Source organism: Rhinichthys klamathensis, unplaced genomic scaffold, assembly GCF_029890125.1.
Source record: "Rhinichthys klamathensis goyatoka isolate OS25496 unplaced genomic scaffold, OSU_Roscu_1.1 h1tg000303l_1, whole genome shotgun sequence".
Classification (NCBI taxonomy): domain Eukaryota; kingdom Metazoa; phylum Chordata; class Actinopteri; order Cypriniformes; family Leuciscidae; genus Rhinichthys; species Rhinichthys klamathensis.
This window is the reverse complement of record NW_026606822.1, coordinates 5,219,060-5,243,750: the sequence shown is the minus strand read 5'-3', so window position 1 is coordinate 5,243,750 and position 24,691 is coordinate 5,219,060. Positions and strand designations below refer to the sequence as shown.

The window sequence follows — 24,691 nt, the reverse complement described above, 5'->3', positions numbered from 1 at the left end:
CAGAGTGCGGAGAACATTGAATAGTGAAATGCCTCAGCTGTTGATAACTGTCTGTCTGCAAAAACGTGTTTCGCGCCGCAAAGAATATCCGTCTCTGCCTCGTCTTTCAAACACAACCTCTTTGACTTAATACTATAACGTTAGGCCTAACTTACATGTGAATCTCACAAAAACGCAGGTACTTGCATCACTAAATCAAAAAAAAAAAAAAAAAAAAAAACATATCTAATTTGCTTTGGGAATTTTAATATTATTTGCATGGAAACTAAACAAATTGACCACTACATTTTAATTACAACATTGGATCTGGATATTTCGAGTTGTTTTGTAATTATTCTCCATCTTATGTGCATAATATTATGCGAATTGATGCATCTGGTAATTCGCACCGTGTAACGTTACTGAATCACAAATTCATATAAATCGAGTTAAGGGTTAGGCTACTACAAAAGAAAGCCCAACTAATTTCTAAATGGTAACAACTTTAGCCAAGCAAAGAATTCGCAGTAATAATCGCATAGATTTACGTTAGTAATCGGAGCTCAGAGAGCATTCATTAGCAGCTAGGCGAAATGTCTCAACCGTCGAGCTCTGTCTTCAAAACGCGATTCGCGCTCAGTAAGCAGTTAAAAAAAAATACCTCATGAAAAAGGCGATTTTACAGGTACTCTGGAGCAACATAATAGAATAACAGCAAAGAAATAAACTTACCTTGAACAGTGGCCTTCTTTAAGACAGCAGGAGTGTTGCGAAACCATTTTGTTCTTTGACTGCTTTCTGTTCGAAAAGAGACCGCGTTGAAGATGCCCCGCCCACACGTGCTATTTTTTACAGTCCAAGACTGTTTTTTCCAGGAACAAATTGGTTTACACATAAATGCTGTAAATTTACAGCAAGCAATTAATTTATGGAACATAGACTGTAAATTTACAGGATAAAACTGTTTATTGAAATAACAGTATTTTACTGTTGGAAATTGGCTGTATTTTTACAGCAATTTTTAACAGTGTGAGTGTAGAGCTATAAAGTGGATCTGGATAGCAGCTCAGAGCGTTGTTGGCATCTAGAGGAGAAATGAGTGAGATTACTGTGGTCTTTTTTTACCAGGAAAAACATCTGAGAAGAAGTAGACTTCAGCAAAATTCTCCATTTTGCTTTCATTGAAACATTTGAGATATTAAGGTGATCTCATTTGTGTCTATCCTGCTCGATGCATGACCTTAATCTAGCCAAGAACGCCATCATGTTTCCTTCAAAAGTCTTTCAGGTGGAGTGCTTTGCATTGGCACAACTTCAGACTGTAGTTGTAATGGATATGACCTCAGGTCAGCAGCTTTATGTGGTTGAAGAGAGAGAGAGAGAGAGAGAGAGAGAGAGAGAGAGAGAGAGAGAGAGAGAGAGAGAGAGAATTGTGCTCTGGACTCTTAAAAGCAGCACACGTATCTTTAGCAGCGAGCTCTTTGCACAGATGTACTCTTCCACACAAACATTGCCGATGGCTAGCGGTTCCTCACTGGGAATGCGGAGATCCTCAGCGGTGTGACAGGAGAGAGCAGAAGAAATGCAGATAGAAACAAAGCACACAAAGAAACTGACATAGACAGCCAGACGAGCGTTTGTTTGTTGCACAAACCCACAAGGAATGCCATGGTTTATGTTTTTGTTTTTTCCGCCCAAGTAGGTTTTTGACTATAGAAACACAGCACCTTTTTATTATCTTCTGTTCAGAATGTTTCAGAATAGTGCTGTTTGGAGCATGAAAACATGTCTGGCTCATTTTTCACCCCACAGTATTGTTTTTTAGCCATTTTTTTTCCCCCATTGTGACATATTCTAGAAAATTCAAGCACACTTACTCTCAAATTCTGAAAAAAAGTTTTACTTTTGAGATGGTAAAATGTATCGTACTTTCTTCAATTTATATGTATACATGTATTTATTTATATATGTTTTTAGGACCAGTATATTCTAAAAGGTAAAAATGTTTTTTTCTTTTTACATTCTTTTTTTTTTTTTTGCATTATGACATTATTTTCATCACATGACATATATTATCATCATATTTATATATATATATATATATATATATATTCAATGCAAAATAAACTATAATATAAAAATTATATTATATTATATTAAAATGTTAGTTTATGTTTTAATATTTTTGTTATGCACATTTGTATATATGCACTTTTTTAACATTTCAGATATTGGTCCTATTTTTGTGCATTGTTTTTTAATGCATAATATATAATAATATAATATGGAAATAATTAAATATAATATAATATAATATAATACAATATTATATTATATCATATTATATTATATTATATTATATTATATTATATTATATTATACTATATTATATTATATTATATTATATTATATTATATTATATTATATTATATTATATTATATTATATTATATTATATTATAGGACATTATTATATTATATATTAAAACCAGGATGTTTTAAAAGCCGTATGTCATTCTAAGTCTGTAAAGCACTAGCTTTTCTCCTGCCAGGAACACTGGTCCTGGAATCAAGATATTTTGGGAGTGAAATAAAGACAATGACACTGTGTTACCCTGAAGGACTGCAATTATCCTCGGTTGCCATGGCATTGGTTAGACTCAGCCATGGAAATTATGAGAATGGTAAAGGACACACGCCAGCCTGACACTCCTGCTGCGTTGGTCCGTTTATTCGTTTCACATCGAGGAAAAAATCTAAATTCGCCTTTTTCCCCCAAGAATGGTGGCAACAGATAAGCACAACCTGTTGCGTATAACCTTTCCTCGCTCTCTCGTCTGTGCTGATGTCACAGGAGCTCGACTGGATGCAGCGAATTTGACACGAAATGTGACAAACTACTAAAAACCACTGTCAGTCAAACCGCAGGATACGGTTGCAGATGTTACAGTACAGATGAGTGAGAGATAAAGACACGCTGAAATCACCAGCACAGCTTTGGGATTTTTAATCCCTGTTGATAGAGTAGCTTGTTCTATCTGCACTAATTTCTACACAGAACCAAATGCAGTCCGACTAACATTACGTCATTTTTTTTTATCAAAACATTTTGGTTCTTGGTGTGAATTAGAAAAAAATCGGTGTGAACACTTCATATTGTCAGACAGTTGTCTCTTTAACCTGTTAAGCTTCAAGCCCACTTTTGAAAAATCCCCAGAAATGACATACCCAAACTAAAACAGATACAGTTCATGAACCCTTTGCACTAAAAGCACAAGTATGATCTCATTTGAAAGCTGACACTTGGTTGTTTATTGTAAATGTAGAATTAATTATTGTCATAATGAAAAAAACAATTTTAAATAGCTTCAAAGTTTTGTAAAGTTATTAGAAATTTATTTTTATGAAACATCTTCATGAAAATAAAATTGAAGTTGGCCCTGGAGCAATCTAGAAATGCACTGCAGCTAAAGCCACATGTCTGACCATTTTATATTTAAAATCTGAAAATGATAAGTATAAAGCTCTGTATTTAGTTAAATGTTTTTCAAGATCATGTCAAATTACTTTATTTTGATTAGACTCTATTAGCAAACTGATGTTTAGTCATCTTCTGAGTCATCTATTCAGTCTATTGTCTCTATTGTTTTGTGGTGCCCCATTCAGTCTCAGTCTCCCCTGCACACATTTACACCTCTCCAGACTGGTTATTATGGCTCTAAATATGCATTTCTTTTGTCTGCATTATAGCTACTAACGACTGGCTATTCACAAGCTATTCATAGGGTTTCAAACCCTAATTTCTTTTATCAAAGTTCTCACTAAATATTTGAAACTGGTATCAAATGCACTGAATCATTTCAGTAAGCATTCCTATTTAGAAAAAAATCATAAAACAATAACTGCTCGTGGCAGGTGCGCCTGGGCTCGCTAGCATGTTAGCTTAGCACACCATCAATACACGACCATTTATGAGATTAAAACTATGTTTGCGCTCCAAACTCACTATATAACGCAAGTCTAGTGTTTTAAATAATCTTCTGTGATCTAACTTGGCTTCAGATAAAAAAAAAATCAGACAGAAAATGTATTATTTAGTGTTCTGAACGATGATGAAATCTATATCGATTAGCATTACATTATAAATATAATCTATTATTATGAAATACCTGGCATGGCTTGAAGAACACAGGTAACTCAAATATCATTGCAATCATGTTTATTGTCTTCAAAACATCTTTATCTGCATGTTACAGCGATCTCTGTACTTTCTGTATCACTCAGTGACGTCCTGGAATGTCACATGACTATGGGTCTTCTTCATGATACATATATGGACTTTTATTGGACATAATAGCGCCCCCATGCTATTGGTATGAATGGAAAACACAGCACATCTCAGTAAGAAGCGATCATTATGATTACATCGACGCATTTGGGTATAAATTCAATAAATATTATTCCTGTCTATAGAAATATGATGTGAATCTATGAGAATATATCAATATTTCTCCACATCTGCACATTGTTGAGCTAAAAGCCCTCAGGGACGTTGTTTTGTGAATCGCTATCATGACGACAGCACGGAGTGTTTTTTATGAATGGACCAGCTGACGCTCATAATTCATATTAAAGGTATCGACTCGTTTTTTTCATTTCATAACTCCTGACACAAATTAAGACATAACTGTCACTATAAGTTTCTCAGAATACAATAGTGGTCAAATACTGAATCTTGAGTCTTATATCTTTTTAATGATGTATAGTTTTTCAAGGTATAACATTAAATCTGATAGTATATTTGAACTAAATAAAAAAAAAAAACGCTTCAGTGCGCCGACGCTCTGGAGAAGGTTAAGAGGTTAAAGGATATTTGTATCTAGCTAACAATTATTTTAGTATTATTTACTAGCATTTATTTGTATTGGCTTTTTAAATTTTCAGTTTTCTATTTAATTTTGGCTTAAGTTTTAGTAATGTTGTTGTCATTTTTTTTAATTTCTTTATTTAGCTTTTTTATTTATTTCAGTTTTAGTAATTTTAGTACTTCAACTTAAGCTTATATTATTTAAGTTAGTTGTTATGGCAACTTTTCTAATTTGCCTTATTTTAGTGTTATTTATATAGCCTTCTATTATAGCATTTATTAGTATTTTAAATCTTTTTCATTTTAATTTTAATTTCAGCTTTGGTCATTTTATGCGCTTCTATCAATTTGATTATTTTTTAAAGATTTCTATTTACACTCAAGATTTACGCATTTCAATGAATGCATATTGCATATTATTCAAATTATGAATTAAACATTTTAAATTAGTAAAAAAGCTAGAGCTTAAAGGTCTGGTTGATTATGATGTCACTTTTCTAACTTTAGTTATTGTGTAATGTTGCTGTTTGAGCATAAACAACATCTGCAAAGTTCAAAGCAAAGGGAGATATTTTCTTTTACAGAAATGGCTTTTTAAGGACTGCAACAAACGGCTGGTAGGAACTACACGAGCTTCCTCCCGGGTTAGTGACATCACTAACCCTAAAATTTACATAAACCCCGCCCCCGCGAACGCGATTTATAGATTATCAAGTCAGAATATGCTAACCAATGTCTAGAAGATAACTACACATAAGCTACATAAATTAATCAACTAACCATTCAGAAATGTCCTGTTGCTCTAAATGTTGTCACTTCTTCTCTCCATCATTGTCTGACTCTGGTTTGAACATAAAAGGCTAAAAGTTTTTGAAATTTTCAGTGCATGTGTGTGAGAAGGTAATCGAAGCTCCGCCCCCTGTGCCGGGAGCAGCAGCTCATTTGCATTTAAAGGGACACACCAAAACGGTGTGTTTTTACTCACCCTCAAAAAGTGACAACTTTAACATGCTATATAAAAATATCTGTGGTGTATTTTGAGCTAAAACTTCACATACACACTCTGGGGACATCCAGGCCCGGATTGGCTAATCGGGAGCACCAGGAGGGCCGGTGTTGTCATGGCACTGGGTTGAATGCATTAGGCTCCAGTCACAGCTTTCTGAGTGTATATTTTTCTGAGTGTATAATGAACGTTGTGAAATAATTGCCTAATATTAACTCTTATTTGGTGCTGCATATCGCGACGATAACCGACCTCATAATCTGAGCTGCTTCCGTATTCAAACACCGCTCCTTGGCAATAGCAAAATGTTTGAGATGACCGATCAAAGCAAGCGGGATTTATGTTCACAGAAGCGCGAGCCGCGGCCGCGAGCGAATCCAAACGTGGCGCTTCACGAGATAAGATGCAAGTGGCTAAACTAAACAGCTGTTTTAATTACGAAAGTTTTAAACGACCGAAAGAAATAATCAGTTTGTGAAGACTGTATCAATCAAAACTCAGCTTTGGGGAGGGGAGATTTACAGGTAACCTAAAGATATAGAGACTGAGAGAAGAATGAGAGAAGATGGAGATGAGAAATGAGAGCAGGTAGAGAGGAATAGCCTATTGCATACTGTGCCCAGAATGAGAATAACTTTATTACAATGGATTCCTATTTAACACAGACATACATATGTTCTTTGCCAATGATGATCAGCAGTGTAAAAATAAACTCATTTTAACAATACAAGCACATATATAATATATTGCCATTGTTATTGTATAAATATATATATTTGTATACTTTGAATGTGTTTATATTTCCCCATATCAGCACTGGGACTTTTCACTGTTTGTATTAGGCCTACTTCACTTGTCTGGGTGGGCATATGCCCCCGAACCCCCTAGCAAGATCACTTTTCGGACCTCTGTATTTATAAAACCCTGTATACAGCTATTGCACTGAATAGACATTTATTTATTTTTTAAATACAATGAATAACAAGGCTGTACAGAACACTGCACTATTGCAGACTTATATACTGAGGTTTCAATTACATTATTTTAATATAGTCAGACGGGAACTAAAGTGGGCCGGTCTAAGGCAAACTCCAGGGCGGAAAATGAGTCCCAATCCGGCCCTGGGGACATCAGATTTATTTTACATCTTGTGAAAAGGGCATTATACCACCCCTTTAATAAAACATTTTGTATAGTCTTAAACTTAAATTTAAACATTTTTTTATGAATACGAATCACATAAATATATATAAAGATTATTCAATTCAATTTGATGGAAATTTCCTATTAATTGAATAAATAAAGCTACACACACACACACAAAAAGAGCCTTTTTTCAAGATTTATGCATTTATTTGCATTAAGGTTTAGGTTATTTTAGTACTTATTTTATTAAAGTTAGTTGCCAAGGCTACAGGTCTAATTTTCACTTTTTTAAAGTAAAATATTTATATTTTATTTTCTTTCAGCTTTATTTCTCTGAATAGTTTTATTATTGTCTTATGGTTGCACTTTGATGCACTTGTTTATTAACTAATGTCAAGATGCTGTGGTCTTTTTTGAGATGAATGTTAATCACTGGTTAAAGGTGCAGTAAGTGATTTCTGAGAAACGCTGTTGATATTTGAAAACACCAAACGGCACGTTAATTACATAACATTTTCTTTAATCTGAAGTTAATGCTGAAAGCAAAAGAAGAAGAACTAGTGGCTTTAAGCATGTAACGTTGCTCGTGTGGCCTTTCAACACCCATTTACCCAGCCTCTCTCTCTCTCTCTCTCTCTCTCTTCTTTCCTCTGGCTTCAGGAGTGATCCGGACAGCCGTGGCGGATCTCGATCGGGAGACGCAGGACCGTTATGAGCTGGTTGTCAAGGCAACGGATATGGCGGGCCAAATGGGTGGTCTTTCTGGTTCTACCACTGTGACCATAGTGATCACGGATGTTAATGACAACCCTCCACGCTTCCCTCAGAGTGAGTGTGTGTTATGTGGCACGCCAGTCAACCGCATGCCGTCAGCCCTGTCCTTTGGGTCGAGTTTATGTCTCTCAGCACTGCCGTCCATCACATTTTATGATGGCTCTGAGGAAAATGGCCTTGGAATTTGAAAGTTGTGATTTCCAGGCCTACAAAAAAGATATACTCCCGGTTTCCCAGACAAGGCTTAAGCTAGTCCCGACTAAATGCATGTTTGAGCTGTTTTAACTGAAACAACTTGCACTGATATATCTTAAAATATATCGGTGCCATTATGTTGTCTCCAGGCGCACATCTGTAATGTTGTTTTCTAAGGCACTACTTAAGCTACTTAAATGCCCTAATTGAACTAAGGCCTAATTCTGACTTAATCTAAGCCCTGTCTGTGAAACCAGGCCATAAAGTTTAATAAAATGAGTAAAACTCCATAATAAGGTCTCATTTGTTAATGTCTTGGCTAACATAAACTAACAATGAGCAATATATTTGTAAAACTTTTATTAAGCTTTGTAAAAAAAAAAATTTTAGTATAAAAAAAAGAAAAATGGTTTCCTGTTAGTTCACAGTACTTTAACTAATGCATAAACTAGCTTTTGATTTTAAAAATGCATTATGGAATGTTAAATATCTATCTATCTATCTATCTATCTATCTATCTATCTATCTATCTATCTATCTATCTATCTATCTATCTATCTATCTATCTATCTATCTATCTATCTATCTATCTATCTATCTATCTATCTATCTATCTATCTATCTATCTATCTATCCTTCATATTTTGTGTTTTGTTTCTTCTTGCTGTGGTTTGATGTTCCTGTAAATCGCTTTAAGAATGCAACTTTTAAAGGCGCTATATAAAAGTATTATTATTAAATGATTTGTGAGTATTGTATACTGTATAGTTCATGTTAAATGATCTAGTTAACTAATGTTAACAAGTAAAACCGGTAACACTTTATTTTACGACCCGCAAACAACTGCGTAAGTAAACCGAAATTACGGTGTACGTTTCTGTAATTATAGTGTACTTCCGTGTAGGTATAAGGGGAAAATATGTTAAGTTTTGGGTAATAAAGGAGTAACAAGCAGATATACAAGCAAATTATTTATAATGTAATTATTTTAAAACTAACAGGTACCTATTCTGTTAATATATTCCAGGCAAAAATTGTACGTCTGTTGTATATAAAAGTTATCATCACATTTATGGCAAAATATGTTCTTGTGCAATGTTACAGGGTAATTGTGACATCTGTGGGTTGAAAATCAAACATATATATATATATATATATATATATATATATATATATATATGGCTGTAATGTATGTAAGCACAGTATGATAAAAATTGAATTTATTGGCTTTTCTTACTAGATTACTTAATGTTAAGTCAAAAAAATAGTTTCTGCTATGATTTTAATTTAGACCGTACCATGTAGTACTTAGTACTTACCTTATCACATTGTATTGCAATGACACTTAAATGTCAGGGCAAATATACTGTGTAATTAAAACTTTTTTTTTTTTTCTTTTTTTTTTTTCTTAATAAGAGTAGGCCCTACCTTTCTCTGTAATTACTGTGCGAATAGTGTTGTTTCGTATTGTTACATAGTAAGTAGTGTTTGTTACCCGTTTCAACTATGTTTTTTACAGGGTAAGTGTAACTCCTGCGGGCTGTAAATTAAAGTGGCGCTTGTTACCTCCTTGTTCTGTGTAGTTACAGGGTAAGTACAACATTAAACCAGTATGCTGAAACAGACAAACCTAGCTTCACCATTAGCATTATCAACAAATTTCTAAATTGTAAAAGTACAGAAGCACAATTAAACCAAAACCATTTATTAAAACAAGTTTAACAATAAACAATCACAATGTTGAAATTACATCAACACAAACTGTAAACAGAACAGAAATAATCTTGAAATCACACTGTACATATTTTGCCAGAAATGTGATGATAACTTTTATATACAACAGACGTACAATTTTTGCCTGGAATATATTAACAGAATAGGTACCTGTTAGTTTAAACATAATTACATTATAAATAATTTGCTTGTATATCTGCTTGTTACCCCTTTATTACCCAACACTTAACATATTGTTCCCTCATACCTACACGGAAGTACACTATAATTACAGAAACGTACACCGTAATTTCGGTTTACTTACGCAGTTGTTTGCGGGTCGTAAAATAAAGTGTTACCGTAAAACCTTATTGTAAAATGCTACCATATAAACTTTATGATTAAGAATAATCAATCAGACTTAGCATGAGTGGCAGTTTATCCATAAAACTGTTGCACACATTATGTGGAGCAAAACATACAGTAATGGAGAGGCAACCTTTAGGACATTCTTGTTAACAGTGCATTAATATTAATATAGAACAGTGATCAAACTGACCGGAACTACCTGTGCATTAAACGGTCTTATTGCACCTTCCAGCCAATCAGAACCAAGTATTCAGACAGACCATGGTATAAGTTGTTTAAAAGAATTTGTTCACCGACTTTCTTTCTTCAGGCAACAAACACAAGATATTTTGAATGTGCTAGTCCTGGTTTTTTTTGTGCAATTACAATGAATGACACTGGGAGCTTTCAAGCTTTGAAACAGATGCAAAATCATTATAAAACTATCATAAATACATATGCAAAAAATAGTTGCAGTCGTTATTGATTGATAATCTTTCTCTGTAATGAACTGATTCATTGAGTCAGTGAAGAATTGGATCAGTCTGAATCATGAACAAATCATTTAGGCTAGTTATGTGAACTGGATATATTGATACAATGGAAAATATTTAACTCAAATGAACGATTTATTCAAAAATCAGACACGAATTTACCATGACCAGCTACTACAATGCTACATAACACACAAAGCATGTGTATGACTTCAGAAGACTTGAAATATAGCATATAAATGCTATTTTGTCACTTTTATGGTGCTGTTTTGTCAGTTTGTAGATTGACAGTCCCAGTTCCTATGTATCCAAGATCATCTTTGTGAGGATGAGTAATTGATAACAGAAGTTTTGAGGTCGCTATATTCCTTCAAATGGCCGACTCTGATTGAAAACGAATGGCTTCTTTGTTGCTGTAAATGGCTGTCAGTGTGGACGCCACTAAAGCTCTGCTGTCAGTTCCGAAGGTCTATCAAACGTCCCGTCAGAGCCTGTCAGGCGGATGTGTTCGGCCAGAACCATTCAAGCCCCAGTCCAAATCTTGCAGCCCGAAATAATTCCACTGACTGAAATAACTTTTTTGGCAGGGATTTTCTGATTAGAAATAAAGCTTGTTGATTTTAGGTAGATATTATCTGATGTGTGAGGCTGTACTATCTAGGCTATTATATTTTTAAAATGTATTTGTTACATGATATATCTGAATATACACTACCGTTCAAAAGTTTGGGGCCAATAAGATTGTAAAATGTTTTTAAAAGAAGTCACTTCTGCTCACCAAGGCTGCATTTATTTGAACAAAAATACAGTAAAAACGGTAATATTGTGAAATATTATTACCATTCAATATAGCTGTTTTCTATGTGAATATATTGTAAAATGTAATTTATTCCTGTGATCAAAGCTGAATTTTCAGCATTATTACTCCAGTCTTCAGTGTCACATGATCCTTCAGAAATCACTCTAATATGATGATTTGCTGCATTTCTTATTATTTTTCTTATTATATCTTATATATTTTCTAACATAATAAATGTCTTTATTGTCACTTTTGATCAATTTATTGCATCCTAGCTGAATAAAAGTATTAATTTCATAAAAATAAAAAATAGCTTGTGTTAGTTTGGGAGACTAAATCTTATTATACTAATGTAGAATTTTGTGCTCCCAGTGTTGCATCATAATGCCTGATTTTCTTGGATTATATATAAAAAATTAATCATATAATGCTGTCTCAGTACATTCTCAAAGGTATATATACAATTGACAGATATATGTGCTTGACTTGTAGTGCGTGAGGTGTGGCTCTGAATAGAGTGGATTGTAACACACATCACAGGCTCAGACAAATAAAAAGCACTTTGTCTCATTGCTCACATCAGAGCCGACCATGTGGGCAACACTTTAATACATTTCATGTCTGGAAGCAAGACTGTGTGTGTGTGTGTGTGTGTGTGTGTGTGTGTGTGTGTGTGTGTGTGTGTGTGTTTGCAGCCACACCGTATAAAGAGCAATGAAACACATTCGGGTATTATTTCCCCTTTCTGCTGTTCTTCCGCTCTCTCTTTCCATTTCCTCCAGAGGAAAAGCAGCATTAGCTTTATTACAGCAAAGAGACTCGCTGTAACACTGTCTCGCATGCCCTAGTGTCTGTTTTTCTCCATATCTCGATGACTCTCCTCTTTTTTTCCTCTCTCATTCTCCACAAAAGCCTCATTTATGCCAGTTTTGCTGTAGCATCTAATTCATTAAGCTGCTTTTTGCATTGTGGGCCAAACTGAGATCTTTATACTCCGCTATGACACACACTGCACTCAAACATATTACATATGGACATTATGTAAGGCCAAGATGCTTATTAAAGTGAGGTTTGTCATTGTGTTGTGTACTTGAAACAGCTTCAGAGTAAATACAGAGCGACAGTCGGCTTCAGCGTGTGAAAGGCACACTCATGTTCTCCAGAGAAATTGATTCTTAATGATTACATACGCAGACTTTCTTTATTTCTTTGTGACAAAATATTCTATTTCAAATAAATGCTGTTCTTTTGAACTTTTTATTCATCAAAGAATCCTGATATGAAGCAGCACAACTGTTTTCAACATTGATAATAATCAGAAATGTTTCTTGAGCAGCAAATCATCATATTGATTTCTGAAGGATCATGTGACACTGAAGACTGGAGTAATGATGATAAAAAAATCAGCTTTGATCACATTTTAAATTATTTTCACAGAGAAAACAGCTATTTTAAATTGCCATAATATTTCACAATATATCTGTTTTTTTACTTTATTTTTGATTAAATAAGTGCAGCCTCGGGGAGGAATTTTGCTACTGCTATATTGGTGCATATAAAATTATTAAAATATATATTTTTTCACTTCCTTTTTAGGCGAACTGCTTCCTTTAATGATAAATCAACATGGGTTTATAAAATACTGGTGTATTTGACTTATTGTTTTATTGACTTATTCATTTAGTGAAAAATGGTACAAAAACATTAACTAGATTTTTACTGTGACTGAAGAAAATCCCGTTTTTAATTCATTTAGATCAAATACATACATACGTAGAAAGTATATGTTGTATTATATTTTATTATATAAATATCATCAAATTTTAAATATTTTTTCTTCTGCATTTTTCAGTCCTAATATGCATGAATGTAACCGATATGAAAGTTTTGCCCTGTCTCTCCCTCACAGAGATGTATCAGTTTTCGGTCTCTGAGGGTGCGGGCGTTGGGACGCCTCTTGGCCGGGTGATCGCGACAGATGCAGACATGGGTGAGAATACGGATATGAGTTACCTGATCAAAGATGAGGAGGGGGGAGAGCTGTTCAGGGTCTCGACCGATGGAGACACACAAGAGGCCGTCATCACCATCAAAAAGGTAGATGGAAGACCTCTCCGTCGTGCCATTTCAAGCTCTGAAGGTCGTCCTGCCCTTCATGTGCCCGTATTGTGTGTGTGTGTGTGCTTTCTGATGTTCAGTGCAACTACTGTTTTATAACATCAAGCGGTGATTCAACAGATGTGCACAGATGTACAAAAGTGCACTTCAAATCTTACATCGAAAAAAGTATTTAAAATTATTAATTGTTTTTCTTTAACCCTAAAAAAGTCTGTCATAGAAAAATAATTATAGTCTGGATTTTTTTTAGTTGAACTGTTTATTTAACCATTAGACAAAATAAAAAAACAAAACAAAAAAAAAACGAATTTGCATATGTGTTTTATGTTTTGTTTCACATTTGATATATCAGGCTTTTATGGCTCACATTGTAGCTAGTGAAAATATGGAGGTCTTATTAATAAAATTTTATTCAGAGGCCCAAACTGAGCAAAAATATGCAATTTGGTGCAGATGTTGATATTTATATGGTCAAGAAGTAAGATGAAATTCTGATAGCTTGTAAATTAATGAATTTTATAACACTATAACAAACTACTTACATAAAATGCATATAAATATCAGTCTATCTGCAAATAATATGTCTTAGTAAGATGATATTTAAATGCTTAGTTTTATGACCAAAGCTCTGTAGTTTTCAAACATAATGCAATGCATAATGATGATTGAAAGATGAATAAATAAACCTTCCTCAAAAGCCTGATGATCATATTTGATACTCATGATTTTTCTAAAAAATTATGTATGGGTAATCAAATTAACCGAAGTTGCTTCAGTCAAGTAAGTGTTCATCTTGAAACATGTAAAAAATAAAACATAATTTTTACGGTAAAATACCGGCAGCTGTGGTTGCCAGAACTTTACCGTCAAAAATATGGTATCAATGTTATTGGTTTTACAGATTTAACTTAAAATTTACAGTAATAAACTGTATTTTATTATCTGATATAATGTTAATTTACCAACATATTGAAGTATTAATATCTGTTTTGTACCATTGTAATACACTGCAAACCACCAATCACAGCCGTGATGAGAGTCACATGATCAATCAAAGCTCATCACAAGCAATCTTCCACAAGAAGGTTAATACTATTATATTGAAGCTGCACAGTGTCATTCACACAAACATTAAACACCATCATGGTAACACACATGAAATAAAAAAAATGCAGTAAACACTAATTTAACAACATGAGTTGTTCTTTTCCACTTCCAAAAACTATAAATCTAATGGTATTTTACAGTAAAATTACATTAAATGTACCATAAGATCTATTACAGTTATTTACCGTATATAGTAAGGAACCTTTCTGATAACCAATTAACAGTTTTGCACTGTAGCATTTTTTCAGTCTTTTACCGTTAAAATCACGATAATTTTTTACAGTCTAACAACATAAAAGTTATCCTTATGTTTACTTTATAAAAAAATCAGTAAAGATTTCACTGCAAAAAGACTTGTGAAGCACGAGCTGAAGGTGGACGTTTGTACAATTATACTAAAAATATTTTTACTTGCTAAAAAGTCTAAACTATCAATCAGACGACAGAAGGATTGCAGTACAACAGGTTATTCATCCTTTCCTGACGAGTTTCTTATTGTCTCTTTCTTTCCAGCCTCTGGACTTTGAGAACAAGCGCACACATAATGTGGTCGTAGAGGCTGTAAACAAACACGTGGACCCTCGTTTCGTGGATCTCGGGTCTTTCCGGGACCAAACCATCGTGAGGGTCAGCGTGTCGGATGTGGATGAGCCTCCCATCTTCATCCCTCCGGCCGGCACCGTCATGGAGGTTCAGGAAGACGCTCGGATGGGTGCGCTGGTGGGAATTGTGACTGCAAAGGATCCGGATATGGATAACGTCCCCGTCAGGTACAGTGTGGCCCGTAAATAAACCGTATTTACACATGAGGGAGATGTTCCTCGATCATTTAGAGTAAGGTTTCATTTGGAAATATGTCACTTTAAGGAGCTGAAATGGGTTGCAGATGCTTTATGTTGACTGATTGTGATTGTGATGTTGTTTATAAATGGATAAATCACGTTAAGAAACACTGCAGCCTTAAATATTTAGTAGTAATTTGCCCAGACATTTTTAGAAAAATTGTTGCATGGGCAAAACTTTGTTGCACAGCTCTGCAGCTATTGATCTTACAGGGTTTTTGAATTTAAATACATCATTAAGCCTGGCAGCCACCATGCTTTATCAGCTATTTTATCACAATGCACAACTTCAGTGACTGTGAGCCTCAATGAGATAAAGTGAAAAGGCAAAACAGTTTGTTTATGTGCGTGTGTGTGTGTTCACACCCTGGCCACAGTCCACTTCTTCTTAGTTTAGACAAGGATCAATTTCTTCCATTGAAGAGCCTATTACTGGAGATATACCGAGTCACGGAAGCGTAACAAAGTGTGGCTCTTGGAATTCGCTGGCCGGAGGCTTTTCCCATCACACTATGGGCACCTTGGCACGCACAGTTATCAACCTGCCATCCTTCTTTACCAACACACATGCACAGTCTAGAAAAGCTCCTTTACCTCAAGGCCTTGGAAAGCATGTCAGATGTCTGCTCAATCGCAAAAACTCTCTGTCTGCTGTTGTGTAGTCTTGCGTTTCCAGAGCTGTGACTCGAGGCAGAAAGTCTGGTCCACACTGCAGCGTATTCTGGCCGAGAAGCACACACACTTATGCAGGAAAAGACAGCGTGATCGGCGTGTAAAGTGATCGGCCAAAGTTTGTTTTTATATGCCTTTAAGGAGCGGGTTACTTTACTTTACTGATTATACTGCAATACAATCTAGAATGGAAAATTTTTTTTGTGTGTGAAAATGGAGATGCATAATATATAGTTTTCATATCAGATATCAGACGATACACAAGCATTGATCGGTATTGAAAATATAAATATTTTTTTATTTTTATTTTATTTTATAAATATTTTTCCTACTTGCATATTGTAGATTATAATGTTGTTACACTGACTTCTAACATTGATTTACCAATTGATTTAAATTATTATCATAATTTTTTTTTTTTACTTTAAATATAAACATTTTCAACACCGTGCAAAATGTTCATAGAATTTCTGTGATCTGATAAGATGTAACATAGACTTTATAATTATTTTGTTTATTGATTTTTTAATCAGTATTATTTTACTATTATTTACATACAATTATAGTATTTATTAATATTTTTAATTAGCTTTTATTTTTATATTTTCATTTTAGTTTGTTGGCTTTTCCCCTTTTAAAAAAAAAATATATAACAATTATTGCTTTTTCTGAAGCAAACCTTTGTAATTTCTAAATTTTATATATATATAATTTAATATTTATATTTTATTTTATATTAGCTTTATTTCAATGAACAAAAGCTATTTTTAATCAGATTTAAAAAAAAAAAAAAAAAATTGTTTTAAATGTACAGGTCATATAATTTTATAATCTACAGGTCAATAATTTTCGTGGTGGATCCACTGAAATTGATGTTGGATCCAGTGGTGTTCGGTCCGTCGTGTTCTAGCACAAACTAAAACCTGCTTTTCAATATTTGATGACTCTAACGTCTAACCAGTTAATCTGTGGCAATGATCATTTGCGTCCGGGGAGATTGATAAAGAACCCTGTATATGTCGTTACTTGAGGAACTTGCGTAAAACCAGTCTAAAACCAAATTAGCGTTTGTTTCTATCTTAGTAAATGCATCAGATGGTCAGTGAACGCGCTGCGGGTGGTCTGTAGGCATGCCAACTGAATTGCTATTACCGAATATGCCCGCCCTGCATTTTTGTCATGCAATTCGACATCCTGATAGAGCTCTTTATTCTCCAGAGCCATCAGCGCACAGAAATATGATTTACTCATTGCTGCTGCTCAAAGGTGACACACAAGGGAAGTAAAAGGCTTTGGCTGGCCGTATAGTCTCTCTGGCACACATACACATAGCCTTTGCAAATTACCTCCATTAAAAATGCATGAGGCTGCGCTCAAAGTGCTCCAGGTGTTATAAAGCACAGCGCAGTGGCAAGCAACTCGGCTGGTTGGCTGGCACACATCTGCATATGGCATGGAGCCATTGCCCATCGGTACCACTTTAATCATCTCCATTGGACTGGGCTAGCAAACAGGGGCTTTGCCCAGAGCCCCATCACTCTCTCTCGTGCCCGAACCACCCAATACCAGCGGGACACAGGGTGGACCGAGCCCTCAGAGAGCACTGTACCTGCTGGAAAACACACTCCTGCTATTTGGACAGAAAATATGTGTTTGTTTTCCTTGTGGCTGTGGCTTTTTATGAGCTCCAAGAGGGACATTGGTACTTCACTGAAGAAAAAAAATAATTAAAAAAAACATTTTTGTTTTGTTTTCCAGTAGAAATATCTAAACATTCTTATATCAAGATACAAGGGAATTTTTGCCTAAAACAAGTGAAAATAGCCATTTTCCCCAAGTTGATTTTTCTTACCTCACATTATTCTTCTTTTAATTTTCCTTAATGTTATAGAATTTCGGATTAAGAAGAACGGAAAACAAGACAAAAATATTAAGTATTCTTTCAGTGTTTTTGCGGTGTGGTACATTTATTATGTAATATTGTGTAATATTTATGAATTTATCAGAGACTCTAACCTCACGCTCTTCTGATTGGATGTGATTTTGGATTGTTTTGGTTGCGAGTGCGAGTGCAGTGCAGTTGTAGAGAGACTCCACCCACATGCTCTTCTAATTGGCTGTGATTTTGGATTATTTTGGTTGCGAGTGCAGTGCGGTTGTAGAGAGACTCCACCCACATGCTCTTCTAATTGGCTGTGATTTTGGATTGTTTTGGTTGCGAGTGCGAGTGCAGTGCGGTTGTAGAGAGACTCCACCCACATGCTCTTCTAATTGGCTGTGATTTTGGATTGTTTTGGTTGCGAGTGCGAGTGCAGTGCGGTTGTAGAGAGACTCCACCCACATGCTCTTCTAATTGGCTGTGATTTTGGATTATTTTGGTTGCGTGTGCAGTGCAGTTGTAGAGAGACTCCGCCCACATGCTCTTCTAATTGGCTGTGATTTTGGATTGTTTTGGTTGCGAGTGCGAGTGCAGTGCGGTTGTAGAGAGACTCCACCCACATGCTCTTCTAATTGGCTGTGATTTTGGATTATTTTGGTTGCGAGTGCAGTGCGGTTGTAGAGAGACTCCACCCACATGCTCTTCTAATTGGCTGTGATTTTGGATTGTTTTGGTTGCGAGTGCGAGTGCAGTGCGGTTGTAGAGAGACTCCACCCACATGCTCTTCTAATTGGCTGTGATTTTGGATTATTTTGGTTGCGAGTGCAGTGCGGTTGTAGAGAGACTCCACCCACATGCTCTTCTAATTGGCTGTGATTTTGGATTGTTTTGGTTGCGAGTGCGAGTGCAGTGCGGTTGTATAGAGACTCCACCCACATGCTCTTCTAATTGGCTGTGATTTCGGATTATTTTAGTTGCGAGTGCAGTGCGGTTGTAGAGAGACTCCACCCACATGCTCTTCTAATTGGCTGTGATTTTGGATTATTTTGGTTGCGTGTGCAGTGCAGTTGTAGAGAGACTCCGCCCACATGCTCTTCTAATTGGCTGTGATTTTGGATTGTTTTGGTTGCGAGTGCGAGTGCAGTGCGGTTGTAGAGAGACTCCACCCACATGCTCTTCTAATTGGCTGTGATTTTGGATTATTTTGGTTGCGAGTGCAGTGCGGTTGTAGAGAGACTCCACCCACATGCTCTTCTAATTGGCTGTGATTTTGGATTGTTTTGGTTGCGAGTGCGAGTGCAGTGCAGTTGTAGAGAGACTCCACCCACATGCTCTTCTAATTGGCTGTGATTTCGGATTATTTTGGTTGCGAGTGCGAGTGCAGTGCGGTTGTATAGAGACTCCACCCACATGCTCTTCTAACTGGCTGTGATTTTGGATTGTTTTGGTTGCGAGTGCGAGTGCAGTGCGGTTGTATAGAGACTCCGCCCACATGCTCTTCTAACTGGCTGTGATTTTGGATTGTTTTGGTTGCGAGTGCGAGTGCAGTGCGGTTGTATAGAGACTCCGCCCACATGCTCTTCTAACTGGCTGTGATTTTGGATTATTTTGGTTGCGAGTGCGAGTGCAGTGCGGTTGTATAGAGACTCCACCCACATGCTCTTCTAATTGGCTGTGATTTTGGATTGTTTTGGTTGCGAGTGCGAGTGCACTGCGGTTGTAGAGAGACTCCACCCACATGCTCTTCTAATTGGCTGTGATTTTGGATTATTTTGGTTGCGAGTGCGAGTGCAGTGCGGTTGTAGAGAGACTCCGCCCACACACTCTTCTGATTGGCTGTGATTTTGGATTATTTTGGTTGCGAGTGCAGTGCGGTTGTAGAGAGACTCCACCCACATGCTCTTCTAATTGGCTGTGATTTTGGATTGTTTTGGTTGCGAGTGCGAGTGCAGTGCAGTTGTAGAGAGACTCCACCCACATGCTCTTCTGATTGGCTGTGATTTTGGATTATTTTAGTTGCGAGTGCAGTGCGGTTGTAGAGAGACTCCACCCACATGCTCTTCTGATTGGCTGTGATTTTGGATTATTTTGGTTGCGAGTGCAGTGCGGTTGTAGAGAGACTCCACCCACATGCTCTTCTAATTGGCTGTGATTTTGGATTGTTTTGGTTGCGAGTGCGAGTGCAGTGCAGTTGTAGAGAGACTCCACCCACATGCTCTTCTAATTGGCTGTGATTTCGGATTATTTTGGTTGCGAGTGCGAGTGCAGTGCGGTTGTATAGAGACTCCACCCACATGCTCTTCTAACTGGCTGTGATTTTGGATTGTTTTGGTTGCGAGTGCGAGTGCAGTGCGGTTGTATAGAGACTCCGCCCACATGCTCTTCTGATTGGCTGTGATTTCGGATTATTTTGGTTGCTAGTGCGAGTGCAGTGCGGTTGTAGAGAGACTCCACCCACATGCTCTTCTAATTGGCTGTGATTTTGGATTGTTTTGGTTGCGAGTGCGAGTGCACTGCGGTTGTAGAGAGACTCCACCCACATGCTCTTCTAATTGGCTGTGATTTTGGATTGTTTTGGTTGCGAGTGCGAGTGCAGTGCGGTTGTAGAGAGACTCCACCCACACACTCTTCTGATTGGCTGTGATTTTGGATTATTTTGATTGCGTGTGCAGTGCAGTTGTAGAGAGACTCCGCCCACATGCTCTTCTAACTGGCTGTGATTTTGGATTGATTTGGTTGCGAGTGCAGTGCGGTTGTAGAGAGACTCCGCCCACATGCTCTTCTCATTGGCTGTGATTTTGGATTGATTTTGTGGCGTCACGTAGTCGTGTCACATTTGGTGTGGACATTTGTCGCTGGAATCTTATGTCAGTGCGTCTGGTTAGGTGTTAAGCCTAAGGTTGCTTAAATTTGATACATCTTTATTTCGTCTTAATATCGCAAGTCATTATGCTTCTCAAATGTATCTCGATTTAAGGATGTTTAGATATTTGTACTGGAAAACAAGACAAAATACAGAGGAAGAAAATCAGTGCAGTTGCAGTGTAGAGCAGGATTTTATTTTTCTTAATGTTTAAAGTTTGGGTCACATTGATTTTGAGGACGGATGTGTTCTATTAGTTTCCTAAGCAATCAAACTTAATTATTTCCATGCTGGAATACCATTTCCATATTTACCATTACCACATTTCAGTACGTTTTTGTTGTTCTTTATCTGTACATGAAGAATGTATTAAATGCAGTCATACATTAATACATGCAACAACTCAAGGACTTTTTTTAAATCAACCAGCACTGGACTTGTGCTTCATTAAAAGTCAATAAGAATAATGTAGTTGAAAAATCTTTTCCACGGACTAAATTCAGACTCTTCTCCACCTCAGCTTTAATAGGTTATTTTCTGCCATCTCCCTTTGGGCACTTTAACTATTTCCAAAGAGCCGCCTTAACCTATTGGCACAGAGTAATAAGCATAAGGTAAAATAAGAAGTGAATTCATTTGTATAAATGTGTATTCCATATAAAGTCTAAAACTGCAGAAGCTGACATTAAACCCCCAGGGGTCTTAAAAAATGAAGTGAGTACAGCGAGTCAGTGTGAAAAATTACGAAAACCTCATTGAGTTTCGTCACCTCATCATTCTGTCAGAGGTGTTTGTATTCCGCATGGGATGAAAATATGGAATGGTTTATCAAAGCACTGTATGAAATATTAATCATTTGTTTGGAGGGGGCAATTGAAGTACTGACTCTAGTTTGTCCTCACAATTCATGACTAGAAATTACAATTAGTGTTTTAATTATGATGAATACAAACTCAAAGTAATTTGTATCTTCAATTAGGTGTATGTGCTATCTATCTATCTATCTATCTATCTATCTATCTATCTATCTATCTATCTATCTATCTATCTATCTATCTATCTATCTATCTATCTATCTATCTATCTATCTATCTATCTATCTATCTATCTATCTATCTATCTATCTATCTATCTATCTATCATCTGTCTGGGTTATTACTTGAAATAAAATATACATATAAAAATGTATAAAAAATATTTCAGTTAGTTTCCAAGGATTTTTTTATTTTATTTTAGTTTAGTTTATATTGAAGTAATAACACAACTAAAACTAAATAAACTACAACTTATATACAATAATTTTTTTTAAATCTAATTTAATTTTCTTTTTCCTGAACTTTATCGATGTAATTAAAAATTGCAATCATATGAATTCATTTGAATTTCAGTTCATTTTAATTGACCTCCATACAGTTAATTTCAAATTGCAATATGCATCGTGTGTTCCATATCAGTTCAAATTCACTTCAAATTCAGAAACTGAATTGGAATATAAAATACATTATTAATTCAATTCCAAATCCAACTCAAGTTCATTCTCTGTGTTGTCACAGGGGTTTCTAAAGTGTACATTGGCACCAACTTTCTTTATTGATCTGTCAGTTCGACAACTATTATGACAGAGCAAAAGTTTGAAGAGTATCTTGCAAGTTAGTTAAACTTTTGACATTTGTATAGCAGCTACCTGAATAATAACACATTTGGTTAAATGGCATTTGAACATTTGGAGAGAAGTGTGTGTGGGTTTTGTAACATCTTTTGATTGTAGTATGTAATTATGTATGATGTAAAAGTGGATGGTGACAGTTGCTGTCAGGGACATAAAAGCACCATCAAAGTATCCAAATAGACCGTTGCATTATTAAGCGTCACAAACCATGACATTAGTGTGCAATTTCCTCCTTTCCCTGTTATTCTTCATCTATGGTATTGCATTTGTTGCATGTTTAGCTGTATGCCAAAACACTTCTCAGTTGGACTAGGGTGGAAGTCCAGATTTTCAGCTTAAAGTTTGCTCTGTTCATTTTCATGTTCTTTTAGTGCTTGACAGCCCAAGTAAAATTATTAAAAAGAAAAAGATTTTGAGTGAATGTCTCTTTAAACCTGTATTTGTCCTTTATGCCCAGGTTCTCCATAGACAGAAGCACAGACGAGGAGCAGATCTTTAACATCGATCCTGTAACAGGTGCTATCACTCTGGGAAAGATCCTGGACCGAGAGACAGCCGGCTGGCACAACATCACGGTTTCAGCGGTGGAAGCAGGTACACTTCGCTTCATCAATCGCACGGCTTTCAGTCGTCTACGAAGTGGCCTAAATTCTGTGTATCTAATTCAGAGGAATAATTCCCTTTAAAGTCAAAACAGAGGGATGGGTTTCAGTTTAATATGCCGTTTGCTGAAATATGATGAACATTCTCAGAACTTTAGGTAACGTTCTGGCAAATTATGAACAAACGTTCCTCCAGTAACGTTAATAGAATGGTTGTTCAAAGTTATGTGGTCTAGTAATAATGTTCTGAAAACGTTAGCACAAATACATTATTTATACAGAAACGCTTTTGTCCTGAAACATTTTAGTCTGACATTCATCTAACATTTTAAATGCTACTATTTGCTTCAGAATGCTCAAGATAAACATTCAGAAATTAACATTCCAATAATGTTTGAAGAATGATCAAATGGAATGTTTATATTAAAGGGATAGTTCAGCCAAAAATGAAAATTCTGTCATTTACGTTTTTCCATTCCTCTATGAATTTCTTTCTTCTGCCGAACACAAAAGAAGAAGTTATGAAGAATGTGAGAAACCATACAGTTGATGGACCCCATTGACTTCCATGGTGTTTTTCCCCCGTACTAGAAATTCACTGTGTGATTAAATGATGACAGAACTTTCATTTTGCGTGAACTGTCCCTTTAAAGTTCGCATAACCAAGAAAAGAAAAAAACAAGTTTTCAAAACATTTTTAAAAAACTGGACTTTTTGAACGTTCAGAAATAACATTTTCATAACATAATGGAAATATTAGCAAAGCACTCTGGGAACAGTGTCTTATAAAGACAATGCTGAGATAACGAAGCTAGATTGGTGGACGGAGGGAGCTAAGCAGTTATTGTGTTCATAAAGAATATATAACCCCATTGTGATTGTTTTTGCATGATAGATTGATGTAGAAATCAACTTTAAAAAATGCGCAATGGTTTATTGTCTGATGGTCTGAATGTCATTGCATTAGATAACATGCAGTGAGAAAATATAATATCATGCAAGTGTCATTTATTGTAAATAAATAACAATGCACAAATACACTTTTGAGCACAAATACAGACACTTGATATAATGCAACGGCATTCATTCACTATTTCTTGTTGAAAACGTCCATCATCTTTTTCCATCTAGATCTATTAGCGGAGCGGAGATGTGACCCTTTTTTCTCTTTTAACATTCAGATCTCATTTTTGTAGTTTTGAACAGTTTGTTTTTATCGAGACATATGGTTGCCATGTCAGTTGTGTTGCATCTTGGGCTTTAGTCAAGATCTGCCACAGTAAAGTTGGTAGAAAATGCTTCAATCCCAATCTCAGACTCAAATACCTGGGTTTTGCTGCTAAATAAAGTCATTTTCTGCAGAAAAAAGAAAAAAGTACCGTTATCGAAGTCAACGGCTTAATCAAAATTCCCAGCGAATTTCAGCCTGTGCTTGTTCACTGCAAAATACATGGAATCAGAGTCAGTGGGCAATGAGGCATCGAGTGGCCAGTTTGGAAATGCTTTTTATAATTCCCCCGTACATTCATATTTTAAAATTTCACACTCCACTCGAGAACGTAATGAGTGTTCATTGAAGAGTTACGTTTGCAGATCGATGTGTGGAGAACGTTTCATGC

At 35.8% G+C, this 24,691-nt stretch overlaps 1 protein-coding gene across 2 annotated transcripts in view; it reads left to right on the top strand.

The window, feature by feature from the left end:
• LOC130104083 (cadherin-22-like) overlaps positions 1-24,691 on the top strand; it is a 109,521-nt gene that overhangs the window by 38,313 nt on the left and 46,517 nt on the right. For both annotated transcript variants that reach the window (XM_056270487.1, XM_056270488.1), the window contains exons 4-7: positions 7,658-7,825; positions 13,230-13,417; positions 15,059-15,315; positions 22,928-23,064. In XM_056270487.1, the coding sequence (XP_056126462.1) occupies positions 7,658-7,825; positions 13,230-13,417; positions 15,059-15,315; positions 22,928-23,064 (750 nt within the window). The remainder of the gene's footprint in view (positions 1-7,657; positions 7,826-13,229; positions 13,418-15,058; positions 15,316-22,927; positions 23,065-24,691) is intronic.